The 20,439-nt window shown below is 41.7% G+C and overlaps 3 protein-coding genes across 4 annotated transcripts; 2 read left to right on the top strand and 1 right to left on the bottom strand.

Annotated features, from left to right (window-relative positions):
• Positions 1-1,297: 1,297 nt before the first annotated feature.
• Positions 1,298-10,420, bottom strand: zgc:56231 (uncharacterized protein LOC406257 homolog). Of its 2 annotated transcripts, XM_054765758.1 has the most exons (19): positions 10,384-10,420; positions 10,188-10,264; positions 9,991-10,086; positions 9,794-9,913; positions 8,866-9,004; positions 8,613-8,797; positions 8,404-8,488; positions 6,348-6,521; positions 6,147-6,258; positions 6,006-6,068; positions 5,012-5,158; positions 4,775-4,940; positions 4,536-4,715; positions 3,960-4,099; positions 3,713-3,878; positions 3,154-3,262; positions 2,997-3,067; positions 2,025-2,144; positions 1,298-1,532 (listed from the first exon to the last, which is right to left on the bottom strand). In XM_054765758.1, the coding sequence occupies exons 1-19, from the start codon at positions 10,403-10,405 to the stop codon at positions 1,335-1,337; spliced, it is 2,370 nt and encodes a 789-aa protein (XP_054621733.1). In that variant the 5' UTR covers positions 10,406-10,420; the 3' UTR covers positions 1,298-1,334. The 2 variants fall into 2 exon arrangements, with proteins under 2 accessions (XP_054621733.1, XP_054621734.1); XM_054765759.1 differs by lacking the exon at positions 10,384-10,420 and having other exon boundaries at positions 9,794-9,903; positions 10,188-10,216.
• Positions 10,421-15,613: 5,193 nt separating this feature from the next.
• On the top strand, positions 15,614-18,211 carry LOC129173764 (zinc finger protein 135-like). Its single transcript, XM_054764865.1, has 2 exons — positions 15,614-16,148; positions 16,345-18,211. The coding sequence occupies exons 1-2, from the start codon at positions 15,974-15,976 to the stop codon at positions 17,364-17,366; spliced, it is 1,197 nt and encodes a 398-aa protein (XP_054620840.1). The 5' UTR covers positions 15,614-15,973; the 3' UTR covers positions 17,367-18,211.
• Positions 18,212-18,485: 274 nt separating this feature from the next.
• Positions 18,486-20,398, top strand: LOC129173761 (zinc finger protein 84-like). The gene is made up of 2 exons (XM_054764860.1): positions 18,486-18,838; positions 18,955-20,398. The coding sequence occupies exons 1-2, from the start codon at positions 18,661-18,663 to the stop codon at positions 20,043-20,045; spliced, it is 1,269 nt and encodes a 422-aa protein (XP_054620835.1). The 5' UTR covers positions 18,486-18,660; the 3' UTR covers positions 20,046-20,398.
• The last annotated feature ends 41 nt before the right edge of the window (positions 20,399-20,439 follow it).

Raw genomic sequence — 20,439 nt, 5'->3', positions numbered from 1 at the left:
AGGCGAGATACACCCTGGACTGGTAACAAGCCAATGTCAGGGCACATACATTATTAATTTTATTTATAATTAACATTCATTCTAAATTCCATCCATCCTCTGCTTATCCAGGTCATGGGGGAAGCAGTCTCAGTAGGGAAGCCCAGACTTCTAAATTAATTCTTTACTTTTGCGCGACAAAACATCACAATTTTAAGGCTTGTTTGAGCTTGTAGAGATTCACTGTCTAATTGCTTCTCATAGAGGCCACTGTTGGCCACACTAGATGATTTGTTCGCAATCACACAAGCTTAACGTTCACTTTCTAGAGGGCTGCGGCAACTGCTATATAGACTGTGCACTTTCCTCAATGAGAAGTCCAGTGTTGTAACCAAACTGTTTTTTTTTTTTTTTAAACTCAATTGGAAAATCTTTTCAAGTGTGCGATCATTGACTCCTGTTGCAACACGGTCCAAAAACCCAGGAAGAAAGGCTAAAGGGGAGCGTGAGAGGCAGGGAGGACTTTCTATATTAGTGCAGGCCTGCCAGCATGTATGAATTTGTGGCACTCGGCCTGCAATTTCATACTTGATGAGTATGCTTTATTGTTCTCAATTTTGTTGCATTTTGCTGGTTTCAGTTTCAAGTTCAGCATGTACAGTACAGATAGATATGACCTGTTTCCCCCAACAGTATTTCAACATTTCAAATGGTGGGGGGCACCATTTTATCCATCAAGGAGCACTGCTGCATCATTTGCATTGTTTAATATATTTGGTGTCAGTTTTAGTTGTGTTCCATCTGTCATATTGTTCTGTCCTGTAAGTTAGAGGCAGTCAAATGTCTGTTCTGCAGCAGACAAAGGTTATCTACTGTATCTATCGTGAAATTAAATTCTATTTTCTTAAAACACAACCTCTTGCCTGGTTGCAGTTCGAGAATACGGCCGCCTTTCAGGACCTTTTTTTTTTGTTTTTTTTTTTTACCCTCCCACTTCTCAAGGCCTTTTGTGGCTTATTTCGCCTTCAGGCTCCAGATAATGGATGTCCTCATTTGACCAGCTTAGTCTAAAGCTCAGGGTAGCAACATGAACGCCGTGGCGTGACGTTTCTATTACAGTGTATGTTTGCGTGTCTAATTAGCTTTCTGCAACTATGACAAAAAAAACAAACAATACTGCAAACAAGGATAGGTTCAAATGTGATTGTACACCTTAGAAAAAAATCATGTGACATTTTATTAAACAATTTAAAAAAGGACATTCAACAAAAAAGTGTAGTACCTTGAGCTTCAAGGCATTTCAGTAATGCATTTATAAAAAAAGTTTAAGATGCAAGGCTCAGTGGTGTGGAGTCCTAACGCTTTTTTAGCGTCCGACCGCTTCCTGCCTTTCGAGGAGAAGTGACAGCTTCCCTGATGTTGGCAAGAAGGCCTTTCTTGGTTTTGGCCTGTACAGGCGACTTTCGAGCAAGCTTGGAGATTTCTGCCTTAAGGGAGGTAATTTCTTTGTCCTTTTCCAAAGACTGACACATAAGTTCCTCCATTGATTGTGTCTGAATGGAAACAAAATAAAACCATGGTTACGACAATGTTTGTCATTTTTTTTGCTCATATTTAGAAACAAGTTCCGTTTCTAGGCTGTGCTGTGAGTCGACTTTTAGTGAAAGTCAGAACCTAACCTGTCAATCACTGTTCACAGATGACAAACAAAAAAAAAAAAAAAAAAAAAAAAATCCAATTAATACTAATACTAATAATAAACTTCTATTCCTGCGGTTGCCCTAATGCCTGGAATCCATGACCTCCCCAGCATTCAAAAGTCTTTATCCTTCATGTTTGCAACAGTGGAGCAGTTGGAACCAAAAGGGCAGCTGATTTGATCATTTTCGCTTCCACAGTGTTGGCGTTGCATTTTGGCCCACTGCCTCGAGACAATGAAATGTAGTTTAATTTAAGGGAGCGCATTGGTAGCCACAAAATACAACACGGAACATTATAAACTGAGGACCACCTGTATTTAAAAGCTGCGTGTTATTCCGCCTCACCTGATCACAAGCCTTTGCCTGTAGGACCTCAACCTCAGCGGATTTCTCCAAAAAGCTGTCTCCAACCTTCTGAAGCGATTCACTGAGCTCCATCAGCCGTTTCTCCAAGGACAATATCAACTACAACATAACATTTCATACAGAACTCAGGAAGATGAGATGATTTAGGATAACTGGCAGCACAGCACAGCCACAAAAAATATATTTCTTCTTTTGAATGAAACATACAAATGATTAAAAAGTGTTGATCAGTTAAAAGTAGGGTGTCACAAGAAAAACATGACAATGCGTGTACTTTAATGCAGTCTTGAAGCATAGAGTAAAAAAAAAAAAGTGACTAAGATTGCAAACCATGACACGATCCAGTTAGGCCTACAAACACGGGCTGTGTCTCAATTTGTGCCCTTCCACTGCTACCAATACTTGAGGGCATACTGTAAGTGCATTCACACTGGGAAGTACAGCAAAATGCAGTGCATTGTCTGTAGTGGAATGGTGCGTCCACAGCGAAGGACACTTACCACTCTCAATAGTCGCTATATTGGCTATGTAGTGGAACGGGAGGGGCCAACTTGAAATTATGGCGGCTAAGGAGCAACCCATAGCAGTGAAAAGCAGTGAACAGAAGAGCACAAAGGACAGATTGAATCACGGTCACGGTCTACTTAGCGTGACAACCATGTTTCAGTCTCCTGTACGTGGCTCCGTAGGCCGCTGGGTCCTCCCAGTTAGCAGTCAGAGATTGAGTTCCTCCGATGCCGCGTCTACATAATCCACACTGCTTGCCTGCTGCAACAACTTATGTTAACTTGTCTTCACGTTGTTGCATGTTTTTAGGCCAGATTGTAACAAAAGTGACGGTCAAGCTTCCGCAGCCGCACAGGTGCCGCCATCTTACAGTGATGTCAAGCACTTATGTACATGTACGCTGTACCATTTTATTCCCCTTCCCCACATTTCGGCAAAACTTACCCGTTGCTTGTCCTCACACATCCGTTCAATGGCGTCTTTCTCTTTGTGGAGACGTTTAAAACGATCATCCCCTGTGGGTGTCACAGGGGCGAGGGGCACAGTCATAATGTGACTCATATTCAAACTGATTTTTCTCCGAGAGGTAAAAGTGACAAACCTGCTGCTTCAAAGTCTTTGGATGGTTGAGTTTGACTTGACGCGTGCACCGTTGTAACCGCAGCCAGTCGGGAACCACACGACAACTGTGACAGCTGTTGCTTGAGGGCCTACGCACAAGTCACAACCATATTTCATTTGGTCATTTAACCCACTAGACACACTGCACTTGATGACAGACGACAGATAATCTTTGGGGGGTTTTAGTTTGACAATAGAAAGTCTGTTCCACGTTTGCATGCTCGTTCCACTTGCTTTGTCCTCGGTTTCCCTCTCAAAGTCCATCAGTTGGCCCCCGCACGCTTCAGTTTTTCCTGCATGCTGTCGCTACATTTTATCTTTTGATAATTTTAATGAAAAATCACCTGCCAGCAGCTTGCAGTTTTATTTTAGTGAAGCAGTTTGATATTTTGTTCCCTTACTATACTGAAAATAAACCAAACAGACCTCAAAATTGAGGTATCATGATTATGGCATACCGTTACAATCCTAAAGGTTAAAAATTACCCATCTAAGCACCCGATGTGAGGAAGCCATTGTTTAGCAGACGTATCACATACCTCAACTTTTTCCTCCTCTGCAATGAACTCATCAAGAGGCACGTAGTTGTCTTCTAGGTCGTTCATTGCACTGATGTACGCATGCTCTTTAATGGCGTCCTTGTACATGTCAAAAGTGTGCTCCAACTTTTCTTCGTAGCTCTCCTTCAGCTCTTCAATCTGTCGGCTATTTACAAATCCCATGAACTTGGGTGACAGAGCTTCTAAAAGGATCGAAACATTTCTGCAAAAAAAGGTGTAATTTCACCTGCGGAGTTCCTCGCTCTCCATGAGCTGCTGTAACATGGCGTCGCCCATTTCTTTACGGATCTCCATCTCCTGTTCCAGGTTTCTTCTTCGCTCAGCCAGCAGTTTTGTTCGGAGGCTTTCAATCATGTTCAGCAGCTCCTGACAATGACAATCAAGTATCCACAATACATGCTGTCATGAGTCCAGCCCCTCCGAAAAACAATTTATAGCTCAATTATAAAAAAGTGAATGCCAAAGCATGGAACACAACCCATCATCTTGGTACCAACTTAGGCGGGCTTTTTTTATTTATTTTTTTTTTTTAGTGAGGACAATGAGGTTAACTTAAACGAGTTCCACGGTAAATTACAGTCGGCCGTCGCTACATTGCTCCCTCACTGTGGCGGTTTTTCAAAATGTAATTAATAACTGATAACCACGCTGTTTCGTGGTTGACTCCGGCCCATTATTAGTCAAAAATTATTGGAAAAAAAAAAAAAAATCACTTATCACGGTCGGTTCTGGAACTAATTGACTGTGATAAATGAGGGACGACTGTACATGTTTTTGAAATGACATAACATTGATGTGTTACGTTCTGTGGCAGTACGGACACATCGGCCTCATCTTCGTCACTCAGCAGCTCGTCGTCAGATGTACAGTTTTCCAGGGCGTGCTTGCCAACCACGCCATTCTTTACCAGGGGTTTGCCATTGGGACCCACCAGGCACGGAGACAGAGATTCCACAGGTTTGTTTGGGATCACCTGCACCACCTGCGGATGACACGCAGTCGCTCAGCAAAATATCTTCGGACACCATTTTTTCGACGTACCTGTTTGGCTACAGCAGAGAACTTCATGACATGGAGTGTCTCGTCATAGGTGGAAGCACACTGGTTGATGTTGACAATCATTGACGCCCTTCCTTTGCCACAGAAGACGGCCTGGAAGAGCTTGGTGAGCTTGCTCTCTCGAAAAGGGATGTAGCTGCTCTTCATTCTGATAGGAGGAAGGGCTGATGAATCGCTAAACGTCCCCACGCTGCAATCAAGGACATACAGACAACCAACCTGTCAGCTTGACTGTTACGCAGGGCTGTGATGCACTTCCCCAGGATAAGCAGAGAGTTGTTAATGTTTCCCGCCTCCTTTAGCCTCTCTCCAAAGGTTTTGGTTTTGTTGCATCTTTCGGAACCAGCCAAATCACACAGAGAAAACCTGAAGATCACAAATCAATGAATAGCATTTTGTGTAACTAACAATGAAACACAGCAGGTAGTCACTTCAAGCAGTTGGATGCTCAAGAGAAATAGTAAGCTACGGGTGTTCAAAGTCCGGCCCTTGGCACATTCTTAAAATACAATTACAAAAAAAAAAAAAAAAAAATGCTAAAATGCTAATACAATACAACCTATTTCAGGTGACATCTCTCGGGCCGACTGATTCACGTCAGCATAACGACGGTGTTCATTCATTGAAAATACAAATCTACCACGAAATAAGAAAAGAACGACGCTTCGAAGGTAGGTCTAAATTCCTTTCCTGTTGGACACCCCGCTTTTATAACTTGTCAGGCATGAGTGTGTGTGACGTGACGCCAACTCTGAGCAACCACAACTGTCAACTATTTAGCTTGTTAGTGTCCTTTGTCATGAGCCAACATTAGTAATTAAAGAGAGAAGGGGACTGCTATAGCAGCTGGAAGTAATCCATGCATAACACGCATTTTTTAAATTGTCAGTGTTTATGTAATGTTGTACAAGCTGCCCAATTACAGCCTCAACGGTCTGCAAGAGGGTTTGCAGGAGAGGAGCGCCGATGCCTCGACACAGGTACCTTACCCATGTTTGAGAGACTGAACTCGAAATGGAAACCAGCGTAGCTGGAGCTCAGTGAGGTGTACAAGCGTATTCAAGCATCAAAATGTGCGCAGAGCACGAAAAATGCGTAGGTAGGTCTGAAATTGGCTCCTATGATTATCGGCAGCGTTTCTCCCTTTACACAGCCTACACGGCCCTCGGTGGAAGAAGTTTGGACACCCCTGCTGTAAGCAAAAGTAACTTACTCTGACATCCTTTGAACTGTGCTGCTGTCTATCTTCAGCAGCTTCATGGTAAATATGCTGTGGCTGAAGGACAAAGTAGTCTGGTTATAAATATGGCACCATGCTGAGTGTTGAAGTGATGGGAAAGAATGTGTGATTTGCCTTCTGCTGGACGATTGGTTCATCTTTGTGGCGGCAGCGCTTCTGTTTTTGTTTCCAAAGTAGAGGAGTTTGCAGGCTTCACCCAAACTCTGGACGTTGATCCATCGAAGATCTGAAAACCACTCACCGTTTAGTAAAAGGAGCCAACAAAAGCACACATAGCTTCTATGTCCACACTGGGGTTACAATTCATCCCGGCACCTTTAACATAAGCGTTGCCGGCGCCGTCATCACATACGCGGAGAGCAGCACGTTTCTTGGACTTGGAGCAGGACGGTTGGAGGAGATCATAGACACATTCGTTGTAGATTTCAAAGAACGCCACCCACAGAGCAAATTGACAGCTGCCTTCTGCTGTCACAGTGCTTGCAAACTCTAAACAGAGACCCCATAAGTTCAACGTTAAGGTCAAAAGAGTGGGGGGAACATGTACGGCAGGGCTATTCAATTACAAATTCAGTTGGGCCAGAGTTTGTAAACAAGAACTATGTCTGGGGCAAAGTAAACACACTTTATTCATTGTTTAAATGTGATTATATTTGACAAATGCATTCTGTTCAAACACTTGCCCGTTGTATGGCATTTTAAAACCGCTTTTCACAAAAAAGCGATGCATTGATTGACAGTTGCTAAGCCATACAAAAAGTGTTCAGCATTCACGGCCCACACCATAGTAGGACTTTTCGTAAAAAAGCACTGAGGGCTCACGAAATGTATTTATTGGCCAGATTTTTGCTTCTCTGGACCACAAGCTGGGCCCCTTGGTGATTCATCCTGGGCTGCGTGTGGCCCACGGGCCACTGATTGATCAATGGTAAAAGGTAGATTGGGTCGATCGCATAAAGGTCACTTTGTAGATGTCACATGACATCAGTCAGCTGACATTAAGCTCCCCTTCTGATTCGCTCTTGCTCCCCCGCTGCAATGGTGAACAGAAGTCTTAAACTACACATGGAGATGCAACTTTCGTCTTTATTATTTGGAGAGGTAAGAGGCCTTTTTATATACTCAAAAATATAAATGCAACACTTTGGTTTTTGCTCCCATTTTGTCATGAGCTGAACTTTTTCTATGAACACAAAAGGCCTAGCGCTCTCATATGTTGTTCACAAAACTGTTAGTGAGCATTCATGATTTATAATCTATCCACCTCACAGGTGTGGCATATCAAGATGCTGATGACACAGCATGATTATTTCACAGGTGTGCCTTAGATTGGCCACAATAAAAGGCCACTCCAAAATGTGAAGTAAACCAGTCAGTGTCTGGTGACCACCACTTGCCTCAAGTACCGTATACGCCGATCCAGAGCATCCCAAACATGCTCGCCATCTTCAAAATGTCATCAATAGAACACACCTGTGTTTGTTGTCCATAACATACGCACCATGACCCCACCGCCACCACGGGCCACTCAATCCACAATACATCTTACTGTATTGATAGCATTTTGAATGCACAGAGACACTGTGACGAGAGCCTGAGGCCTATTGGTGTGTCATGAATCCACCAGCACCACCTCACGTTGAAAGATAATGCATGGCCCCATGTTGCAAGGATCTGTACACAATTCCTGGAAACTGAAAACATCCCATTGCTTGCATGGCCATCATACTCAGCAGACATGTCACCCATTGAGTAGGTTTGGGATGCTCTGGATTGGCGTATACGGTATTAGAGACAAATGGTGGTCATAGCAGATACTGACTGGTTTTCGGACCCCTACGGACCAGCCCCAATACAGTTAAAGTGCACATTTTGGAGTGGCCTTTTATTGTGCTGTCTCATCAGCATCTTGATATGTCACACCTATGACATGGATAGATTATGAATCATGAATGCTTACCAACACAGATTTGTGTACAATATTTGATAGGCAGCCCTTTTGTGTACATAGAAAAAGTTTTAGGCCTTTGAGTTCAGTTCAGGTCATTAAAAATGAGAGCAAAAACAAAGGTGTTGCGTTTATATTTTTGTTGAGTGTAACAAAAGTTATCTTTCACTTCTAATGGCTAGCTATGTAGAAAAAAAAGGCAATTATTTGATGGCTCTGCGTCATGAACTCCACACGTCCGTTTTATAAACTTATTTCATGAATAATTGAAAAACGTGCCCGTTGCTGAAACCTTTTTAAATGTTGACTTGAATTCGGCTGCATTGTCTTTTGCATAATCATTTTCAGTTCTTGTATTTCAGTGAGGTTTGATAGCAAACGCTAAGTGAACATAATGCATGAACTGTGTGTTTGTGATGTTACCTGTGTGATTGTCAGACAAAGCGCGATGAGGGACATAACAGGACAATGACTCTGATCCACGACTGCCTCTGAAGGGGTCACACTCCTACAGGGGGGAAATACATAGCAAAGTGCAAACACTGTAGTTAGGAAGCAGTGATTTAGGTCTTATTTAAGATCATGAACCAAAGTGATTACAGTATCCCCACTTGGATATGAAGTCACCCCACCTCCTTGAAAGATGCAAAAATGGCCGCTTTTGTGCCTTTCTCCTGCTTGACTTGATCAAGATCCAGGCACTGAGCATCATTCCTCAGGTAGGGCTTAAGGTCCATCCCCTCATACTGGCGCCCCGCGATATACTGAAACGTGGCATCCAGCACTCGAGGTAGTATTCCTGGCTCTTTTGAAGTTCCTAAGTAGAATACACCACGCTTAAATGCGACGTCTTAAAATCCTGCTGAAGTTGCAGACTGCATTTACCTTGGATGGTGAAGGTTTTCCCGGCGTTGGTGACACCGTAGCTGAAGATCAGCGCATTCTCGCCATCTAGGAAACCCGACAGTTGACTCTTGACGGTGTGCTTATACAGCTCAGCCTGGGTTGTTGCTGGGCCATAAATCTGACAGGGCAAGACAAGTAAGGCAATTAAACAGTGCCAAACAATCAATACACAAAAGTAGAGCTTCAAAATGCAAAAATAAAAAATGAGAGAAAGCAATTTATTGCAAACAAGCATTCAAGTGAAAAAGGCTGTTCATCGGCTGATCAAAAGTTTAAGGAGGCTAGTGGAAACCTTGCTCCTTGAGGAGGGCATCCACTGTCTGGAACGGATGTCCATTTTTGTCCACTTGCCTTTTTTGTAACATAACCCTAAAGATCTTTGAAGAAGTTTCAAATGACTGTTTTACCGAGTCCAACCTCAGCAGCAACGGTGCCCTGCGAGAGACTTTGCTTATGTAGCTCACCAATCTGACCAAATCACATTCAAGCCACATTTTTGCCTTTTAAAACGCTGCGGCCTTAAACTTTTGATCAGCTGATTAACAGCCTATTTCGCTTTAATGCTTGTTTGCGATAAATTGCTTACTCAAAACATTTTAGTTTCCTAAACAGTGATATGCTAAAATAATGTCAACTGTGTGACAAACCGTATAATTAGCATTAACATTTCTCACTCTTGGATTTAGTTTTCTTGTTTTATTGTATTTTTAGACTGTGCCGCAGGCCAATAAACACGCTGGCCACGTATAGCCCTAATGCCACACGTTGGACACCTGTGCTGTAAATTAACTCCATTCATTAACTCATTTTCAGGCTTGAATTGGCCATTTTACAAATATTTACAGTTCAATTGAAGAGCAAATGTAAGTGGTTTGTTGTTCTATTAGTTTTGCAGGGTGTTGCTGACCTGGGAGAAGCAGAACTTGTGGAGGGACATGCCAATTCCCTTCTCACTGCTCTTCATGGTGGCTGAACCTTTTGGGGCCTGCAGCGTCACCATCTGGTTGTTTTCAATCACTACACAATGCTGAGAAGTCATAAAACGAATCAAGTCAAGTAGCAAACATTATGCCTGGTCAGGATAATCAATACACTGCACAGTACCTGATCTTCATTGTCAGAGAGTTCGTCTTTAGAGAAAGGTCTGACTCTTAGGTAGACTTCCATAGTCTGCTGCTCTGCTCCACCTGATGTTTCCACCTACAGTTCAGTCCAGAGCACAACTGTCTCAACCCCAAGTCAACACGTCTGAGAGGTTGTTTTATGACAAGTGAAGGAGGACTAAAAAAAAAAAACATTACCTTTTTGGGTGAAGGGCTGACAGGGGGAACATTACAAGTCAGTTCCATGTCATCACACTCCAGATGCTTCATTTCGTCTTTGAATGAAAAGTCACACTTTTAATGTACATGAGTCAATTCAAACTCGTTCCTGAAAATGCACTCTGACACAAAGTGCTGAAAATAAGCCGTTTTTCGAGAAAAAAAAAAAACTCACCTGCTATAGCTTCTATTGGCATGGAAAATGGCGGCGTTTCTAATCACTTTAAACTGGCAGCAGGTGTCAATTGAAGAAACAGCCAATCAGTGTTTTGTGTTTCATGACGTCATAGCTAAACCATATTTGATTGGATCATTTTAGTATTGACTCAACGCAAGTGTTTTAACTTTCATAACTGACCTTTTACTGTTGTCCTTGATATATTTAAAATATATTGAAATATTTTTGTCAATTTTAATTATTGATCTTTTTCACTTTTATAACTGTCTTTAGAATAACAGAGAAAGGAAAATAATTGTGAAACAGCTCAAAGAAACTGGACTGTGGCTGAGGATGTAATGGTCTCGAAACAGCGGAGGAGGCGGTAAAGCACCACGGAGGATGCCAACCGCCGTTAAAATACACGAAGAAGACGAAGCAGGAAACAATTTGGGCAAGGGGACGAGACTCTGTAGACGTGGCAAGTAAAATGAAGGAAGCAATAAAGAAGATAGAACAATGGTCGTATAATTGGGGATTTAAGATATCACCCAGAAAGTCATGTTATATGATGATTACCAGGAAGAAAGGCATAAAAAATCAGAACCTGAAGCTGTATGGACAAGTACCAAAGTATGACCTGAGAAGAGATAAACTTATGTTGACATATTGGAGTAGATTTAAGGGATGTAGGCATGGACATTTGGCCAAGAATGTGATAGAGGAATGTTGGGAGTATAATACAACTAAAAGTAATAGCTTTGGATGGATAATTAAAGATAAAACAGACAAATATAACATAAAAAATATACATATAACAGAGTTAAAAAATAATAATGAGGGAGCAGACCGAATTGCTAAAATAGGGATTTAGAAGAAATGATATTATAAATGTACCTGCTGATAAAGGTGACGTAAAGGCAATAATAAAAAAAACAAATGATGGAGAAATGGCAAAACAGGTGGGACGAGGGTAGTAGTGGAGTACAAAAATGAAGAGGAAAAACAGAAAAGAGGAAATTGTGTTAACTACGATGAGGTTCAATCACACCGGGTTAAGTGACACAATGTTTTTGGTAGGGAAATGTAAATGGAAAGTATGTATGGAGTGCAAAAATCTAGAGAACACACATTACTACACTGCAAGAGGTACAGGGAAGAGCGTGTAAAGTTAAGGAAAAGGATTAAGGGAGGAAGGGAATGAAGCATTGAGGGTATTATAGGAACAGGTGGAGAGGGGGTTAGAGATATACAGAGGGCGGTGATAGAACATTTGAAGGACACAGGATTGTATAATAGAATATAGATAATTATTAGAATATTTTATTATAGTATTATTATGAATATTATTAGTAGTATAAGTAGTTTCCTCATTATCTGAATTAGTATAAAATAAGATACATGGCCCATGTTGCATACTTTGGTACAGAAGGTGGCGGTATGCACCTTTAAAGTCATGGTTCCAACCCGCTATTGAACCAAAAGAAGAAGAAGGCGCAATTGTTAGAAGGAAAAAAGTGGGAACTTAGCAACGCTTTGCTGAAGGACGACATCGAAATGCTGCAAGAGCTGGTAAAGGAGCGACTCATGGCGGCTGCTGACGAAATAGTCCAACTGTTTGAAAGAACGATGGCGTCGTACGAGGAGGAACTTTGTCGGACAAGAGAGGAGAAGGAGAGACTTCGTCATCAACTGGAGAATGTTTGCCAGACTCAAACTGTGCTACACTTGGAAGGTACATTCTACTTTTAGCATATAAGCATGCTAAAGCTAATGTTTAATGACAATCCAGACATTACGCGGCAGACCAGAAGGAAAGGAAAGTGATTATGATTGAAGTCTGTCTTGCAGACGTCCACAATCTGACTGATCGTCAGGAAGAGCGTCCCCCTCAGCGGCAGGGGGTGAGCTCCACTTTGTTCCACAGACCCCCCACATTAAAGAGGAAGAGGAGGAACTCTGGACCACTCAGGACGGAGAGTGTCTTTTAGGGCTGGAGGAGACTGATCTCACCAAGTTGCCACTGACAGTTGGCTCTGTGAAGACTGAAGGCCATGAAGGCAATTCAGCCGAATCCTCACAGGTTCATCACAGGGGGGTGGATCCTCCACCAGAAGCTGATGGAGACCATTGTGGAATATCGCAAGCAGGCGACCTTTTAGCTCCACTATCAGATAATGATGACATGTCACACTCTGCTGAGGCTGCAGACGGGGACGACACCCAAGAAGGTGATATGAGGACTCCAACTGACGTCAAACATGCTGAATGTTCTAAAAGGATGGAGTTCACCTGCTCAGTGAATGTCACATGTCACATCACACATGCGGACACACACAGGAAATAAACCCTTTGGTTGTTCCGTTTGTGGTAGAAGGTTCTCTGAAAAGTCAAATGTGGTTTCACACATGAGAACACGCACTGGTGAGAAACCCTTTCATTGTTCAATATGTGACAAAACATTTGCTCAAAGGGTGCATATGATAAAACACCAGAACACACACCGGAGAAAAATAATAAACTTACACTCACACACCAACATATGTAAAACTGGAATATTGTGAAGTGTCCTCAGGTTCCTTGAAAGGCCAGTTTTAGGGGGATGAGTGTAACAGATGCCAGCTGGTGCTGCTGTGCTTGTTGGTAAACTTCCCTCCCTGGCTCCTTAAGAGTCAGCCCAGAGCCGCAGCCCATTCATTTTCTGCACCGCTTGTCCTCACCACTGATCTGTACGAAAAGAATCTGGATAGACCATACGTCGCATGCGCCCGTGCAAGCCGCTGAAGCCACAGAGAGGCCATCTTACCACTCTCATCTCGTACGTAGCAGACTACATTGGCACAGCGTACATAGCGTACAAAGCAGATGAAGAGACTCGCAGAACATCTATATTTTACATTAAAAAGCGGGGAGATTCTCCCATTCCTTCAAGTAACGCAACCTTCGTCCCTTGAAAACGATTTGATACTTTATTGTCTATCTTTTGTCTATATTAAATGTACTTTTCCCCTTCTAATTCTCATTGCCTTTGGGACAAAATTCTACTGTGCACCCTGGCTCAGCACTCCCCTATAGCAATGCATAGTTTTACTCCTCTAGAAAGAGATTTTAATTTTAACTGCATATCTCATCCCTTTTTTCCACTAAAATCCATGGTCATGATCCTTTTACTTTTTTTTATTCTTACTTTCATACAATTCACTATGCTCTCGTCTGTACAAAATATGAATCATCAAAGAGAGTGACTTTGGACAAGTTTTAAAATCATTTAACATTTTGCTGATTTTTTTTGTTTGTGTTATGAAATACAAATAACCTCTTTTCTGATATAGAAATATATTTTAACAAAAAACACAGGATTAATATGTAATATAATATGTAATAATATATAAACATTGTCTCCATATGGGGGTTCATTTTAAATTCGGATAAACAAACAACAAAAAAACGTATTTTTTTATATTTGCAAGCAACCGCAAATTATTTAGTAGACTAGTGGCGGTTGTTTGTTTACATACCCCCCGCGGCCCCTATGTAAAGCTGTTATGACTCAGGTATGGTATGATATCAACAGAATTTTTTAAAATTACCATACCCGAGTCCTTATGACAAGGCTCTAGCACACCTGTTGTGCGAGGTTAGTCTGAAGACTAACCTTACATTTAGTGTGAGTGGGTAACAAACTAACAACAGACTTAACAACTCACAAGTTCTCACATAAGTCGTTGTCCGAGAAATGTTTCTTGTGAGTGGTAATATGGCGGCCGCGTGACTTCACAAGTCATTGACCAATGGCCTATCCAGATTCTTTTCATACAGATCAGTGGTCCTCACTAGGACTGACTTTGGGTGAGAGGCGGGGTACACCCTGGACTGCCAGCCAATCACAGGGCACATATAGGCACATATAGACATCAAGCATTCACACCTATCAATAATTTAGAGTCGCCAATTAACCTAACATGCATGTTTTTGGAATGTGGGAGGAAGCCGCAGTACCCGGAGAAAACCCACACTTGGGGAGAAATGCAAACTCGGCCCAGACATGTTCTTACAGAGATAGAAACCCGGATCTCCTGATTGTGAGGCCGACATGCTAACCACTCGGCCACAGTGCGGCCCTCTCACTGACATAGTCAATGAATTTAATCACTTGTTTGGGAATGTTGGTAGCACTTTGGCCAAGAAAATGTCACCATCACAAACCTGCCATACTGGTATTATTGGTCTCGCTGCCTTAAATAGGTTTGACCTTCTTTTAAAGAAGGCGAACTGTGTTTTTAGCAATTATAGACCAATTTCTACCCGTGTTTCTGAAGGGAAAAAAAAAACCTGGATAAGTTAGTTTCTACAAGAGTTAATCAGTACTTCGTTTCAAATTCACATACTTTGAACGCCAACATAATGTATTAATATTTGCTGGACTGCAAAAATTGCTTTCGAGTCTTTCAGTCTCGGGTGTGATATTCCACTTGAGAACATCCTTTCACACAGGCGGCGTCACCGCTGTTACGGCTCTGATACTCAGGGTGGGCGAATTAATGCAAATATTCATCATATTGATACCAAGAGTAGTGTCAGTATTGGGTCAATACTAGCGTAAGGAGATTGATATTTTTCGCTAATCTTCTATTTCGATCTATCTTGTTGTTGTGTTGTTAGGATTACAATGACGTTAATAGTTGATACTGGCTTTGGCTATTTTTTTTTTTATCTGTATATACCCCCTACTTATACTGTTCAATTGAATTGCACCATGGAGGGGGAAAAATCATAATTTCAGTGCTCTGTTTGTCCGTGATATATGGTGAATTGACAATAAAGACTCTTGAATATTCAAAATGCAGTCACCATAGGTGTGGCTGGATTGGCCAAACAATCTCTCAGCACTGAGGAAATCAAAATTAGCAATCGTAAAAGAGAAATAAAGGTCATAATATGGGGGCATAATCAGTACAGGCATGGCAGGAATATAGGGATAAAGGACAAAAGGGCAGGCATTTACTTTCATCTAGGATATGAAGAAGAGAGAGGTAGGAGGAGGAGTTAAGATCAAAGGGAATGGTAGACTTGACCATCAATGAATAATTACAATTTTGGATAATAACAGAGAAATGAAAATCATGAAATATTTCTGGCCTACGGTGGAAAATGTAATGGTCGAAAAGCAGCGGTAGAGGGCGGTAATGCACCCACGGGGATGCCAATCGCCTGTAAAGCACACAAAGAAGAAAAAGCTGAAGTCTTACTAAAGTAGGAAAGGAATGGAGCATTGAGGGTGTTTTAGGAACAGTAGGTTAGAGCTATACAGATATGGAGATAAGTATTTGAAGGACTCGTGACTGTATATTAGAATATAGATAATTATTACAATATTTATATAATGTTAATATCAGTATTAGTGTTAGTATTTTCGTCTCTCATTATCTGAATTAATATAAAATGAGATACATGGCCCATGTTGCATACTCTTGTACAGTAGATGACGGTATGCAAGTCATGGTTGCAACCCGCCATTGAACCAAAAGAAGAAGAAGAAGAAGCCGGAAGTCACAACGGAAAACGGAAAAATTAGCAACGCTTCGCTGAAAGACGACAAGGCATCAAAATGTTGAAAGAGTTGGTGAAGGAGCGGCTCATGGCGGCAGCTGACGAAATATTCGAACTTTTTGAAAGAACCATAGCGTCGTACGAGGAGGAACTTTGTCGAACAAGAGAGAAGAAGCGACATGGACGACAACTGGGAACCGTTGGCAAGACTCGGACTGTGCTACACGTTGAAGGTATATTTATGTTCACTGACATTGTACTTTTAAACATCTTCTCAACACAAGGGTAAAATAATTGTCCGTATAAACGTTAGTTGTCACCCCCAACGCTATAGGTGGCGCTCTACCACTAACTGTGACATGTTGCGTCCAAATGCACAGAACAATAACAGTAATTATGGTTGAAGTTTGTCTTGCTGGTGTCCTGCAGACGTCCAGAAGCTGTTTGATCGTCAAGAAGAACGTCCCCCTCAGCGGCATGGGGTGAGCTCCACTTTGAAGCCGGAGGATCCACAGACCCCCCACATTAAAGAGGAAGAGGAGGAACTCTGGACCACTCAGGACGGAAAGTGTCTTTTAGAGGCACAGAAGACTGACCTCACCAAGTTGCCACTGACAGTTGTCTATGTGAAGACTGAAGACCATGAAGACAAACCACCTGAGTCCTCACAGCTTCCTCACAGTGAGGACAACAGAGGGGCGCAGCATCCAAGCAGCAGCAGCTCACCACAACACATGACAGCAGAAGCTGATGGAGACCACTGTGGAGGATCACAAGCAGACAGCCTCTTAGCTCCACTATCAGATAATGACGACACAATGTCACACTGTCCTGAAGCTGAAGACAGGAACGACATCCGAGAATCTTTGAGCAGCAATGCAGACTGTGAAGGTGATATGAGGACTCAAACTGACAACAAAGACTTTGAATGTTCTAAAAAGAAGGTGGGAAAAAAATGTTTGACCCGCTCGGTTTGTGTTGAAAGTTTTTCCAATAAGGACTTGAGGACGCACGCGGAAGAAAAACCTTTTAGTTGTTCAATTTGCGGCAAAAGATTCTTTGAAAAGTCAACTATGCTCACACACCTGACAACACACACAGGAGAGAAACCGTTTTCCTGTTCATTTTGTGCGAAAACATTCTCTCGGCGGAACATTTTAGCAGCACACATGCGGACACACACCGGAGAAAAACCTTTTAGTTGTTCAGTTTGTGCTCAAACATTTGCCCAAAAGGTAAACATGACAACACACATGAGAACACACACTGGTGAAAAACCATATATTTGTTCAGTGTGTGATAAAAGATTCACTCATAAGGTAACCATGGTAAAACACATGAGAACGCATACAGGAGAAAAACCATACATTTGTTCAGTTTGTGATAAAGGATTCACTAATAAGGTAAATATGGTAAAACACACAAGAACACACACAGGAGAAAAACATTGATTGCTAATTAGATTGATGCTAGTGCTAATTTTGCTCAGATTGCACACAAAACGCACACTAACAAACACACAACAACAAGGAAACGTAAAAAAATGGAAAACTCAGCAGCAATTTTACAAAAATAAAGTCATAATATTAGGAGATAAAAGTTGTAATTAACAAAAAGTCATAATTTTACAAAAGTAAAGGTGTAATGAGGAAATATGACATCATTTTAATAGCATAAAGTTGAAATATTAAAAAAGACATTATTTGTCATGTGAAAAAACAACAAATGTAGTTGTAATTTTTTGGAAAAATTAGGTTGCGAAAAAAAATTATGATATGACAATAAAGTCATCGTTAAGAGAAAAAAATATTTGGGAAAAAAACAACAGCAGACATAAAAAAAGCAGTCATTTAATGAGAATAAAGTAAAAAAAATATTGAGTAAAAAGTGGCAATTTTACGATAATAAACTTATAATGTTATGGGGAAAAGTAATGCCATTTTAGGTGGAATAAAGTTGAATAAAATATATACCGTATATATATAGTTATCAAATAGTAATTTTTGGAAAATTAGGTTGGGAAAAAAGTTATAATATGGGAATAAAGTCAAAATATTACGAGAATCACATTTTCAAAGATGATTTAAGAAGAAAGTTGAACTATTTTACCTATTTCACCTACATCACAAAGCTGAGATGCAGTTTTTTTCTTGAACTATATAAAACTTCTTAGCATATTTACACGTGTTGCTTTACAAAATATCAAAGTGGCCCTTTCATCCTTTCATTTTTCAGTATGTGGTTCTCAGTGGAAAATGTTTCGGACACCCGCGGTCTCATTCATGTCACGACTATAATAAAGATGAATTTCACATATCGGCTGGCTATTTATGAGATAATTGTAATACATTCTCTACAATCCACTTAAACATACACAAGCCTTCGGTTTCATGCTGGGGAGGTTTGGACCCCAGATGCTAACACTTATCTCTTTCATGAGAGTCACATTAAATACAACAAAGGAGGAGAAACCACAGTGGTGGTGCACAAAAACATAATTGAAAAAAGGCACCATGAAAAACTTCCTGTTATAAAACACAGAAAAGCTGAGTGTCCGGGCTGGAAATACCACAAGGAGACTGGACTATGGTGGAGAATGTAATGGTCTCGAAACAGCGGAGGGGGCGGTAATGCAACACGCAGGATGCCGACCTCCGTTAAAACACACGAAGAAGAAGGAAGGCGCAATTGTTAGAAGGAAAAAAGGGGGAAATTAGCTACGCTTTGCTGAAGGACGACATCAAAATGCTGCAAGAGCTGGTAAAGGAGCGACTCATGGCGGCTGCTGACGAAATAGTCCAACTGTTTGAAAGAACGATGGCGTCGTACGAGGAGGAACTTTGTCGGACAAGAGAAGAGAAGGAGAGACTTCGTCAACAACTGGAGGATGTTTGCCAGACTCAAACTGTGCTACACTTTGAAGGTACATTCTACTTTTAGCATATCACTATGCTAAAGCTAATGTTTAATGACAACCCAGACATTACGCGGCAGACCAGAAGGAAAGGAAAGTGATTATGATTGACGTCTGTCTTGCAGACGGCCACAATCTGATTGATCGTCAGGAAGAGCGTCCCACTCAGCGAAAGGGGGTGAGCTCCACTTTGAAGCAGGAGGAGCCACAGCACCCCCACATTAAAGAGGAAGAGGGGGAACTCTGGCGCACTCAGGACGGAGAGTATCTTCGAGGGCCGGAGGAGACTGATCTCACCAAGTTGCCACTGACAGTTGTCTCTTTGAAGGCTGAAGGCCATGAAGACAAACCACCTGACTCCTCACAGCTTCATCACAACCCACGTGAGGAGAACAGCAGCAGCTCACCACAACACATGACAACAGAAGCTGATGGAGACCACTGCGGAGGATCACAAGCAGACTTGGCTCCTCTGTCGGATAATGACGACACAATGTCACACAAGAACGACACCCAAGAGCCTTTGAGTAGCAATGCGGACCGTGAAATGGATTTGAAGACTCAAACTGACAACAAAGACTCAGAATGTTCTAAAAAGAAGACAGGGAAAAAATGTTCGGCCTGCTCAGTTTGTGGCGAAAGCTTTTCCAATAACAGTGCTTTGACTCGACACGCGAGAACCCACACAGGGGAAAAACCGTTTTGTTGTTCAGTTTGTGGTAAAACGTTCTCCCAGAAGTCGCATATGGTGAAACACATGAGGACGCACACAGGAGAAAAACCTTTCAGCTGTTCAGTTTGCCGCCAGAGATTCTCTCAAAAGTCAAATATCATATCGCACATGCGGACACACACGGGAGAAAAACCTTTCAGTTGTTCAGTCTGTGGTAGAAGATTCTCTGAAAAGTCAAATATCATAACACACATGAGGACGCACACGGGAGAAAAACCGTTTTCCTGTTCACTTTGCGCAAAAACATTTGCTGAAAGGGTATCTATGATGAAACACATGAGAACGCACACTGGTGAAAAACCATACGTTTGCTCAATTTGTGATAAAAGTTTCACTCAGAAGGTAAACATGACAACACACATGAAAACGCACAGCGGTGAAAAACCGTATATTTGTTCCGTTTGCGATAAAAGATTCAGCAATAAGGTGAATATGGTAAAACACATGAGAACGCACACAGGAGATAAATCCTTTGATTGCTGATTGGATTCGGCTTAAAAAAATGTCGTGGAAAAGATCTCTGATTGCACGCAAAACACACAGGAGAAAAACTCTGGTGCGCTTTGCTTCGATATGGATTACTTAATACTGTGCTTAATAAAACCAAGTCAACTGTCCACATGCTTCATTTTTTTGTTCACAGAAATGCTTGTTATTTTTAGCCTTAAAAGTCCATCATGTTGGATGATGGGCAACCCACATTTTAATTAGTTTAATGCAGTGAACCCAAACCCAGCTGTTACCACACAGACGAGGGCCCTCAGTCATGAGGGATGCCTGCTCCAACATCTGCATGTAAGCATCCACCGTTTGACGACCCCGCACAACCTGAAGTGTTCCACTGAATGAACGTTGGAAGCCATCTAGACCGTCAAGG

Source organism: Dunckerocampus dactyliophorus, chromosome 21 (genome assembly GCF_027744805.1).
Source record: "Dunckerocampus dactyliophorus isolate RoL2022-P2 chromosome 21, RoL_Ddac_1.1, whole genome shotgun sequence".
Taxonomy (NCBI): Eukaryota; Metazoa; Chordata; class Actinopteri; order Syngnathiformes; family Syngnathidae; genus Dunckerocampus; species Dunckerocampus dactyliophorus.
The sequence above is the reverse complement of the archived record's forward strand: the minus strand, read 5'-3'. Positions and strand labels throughout refer to the sequence as shown.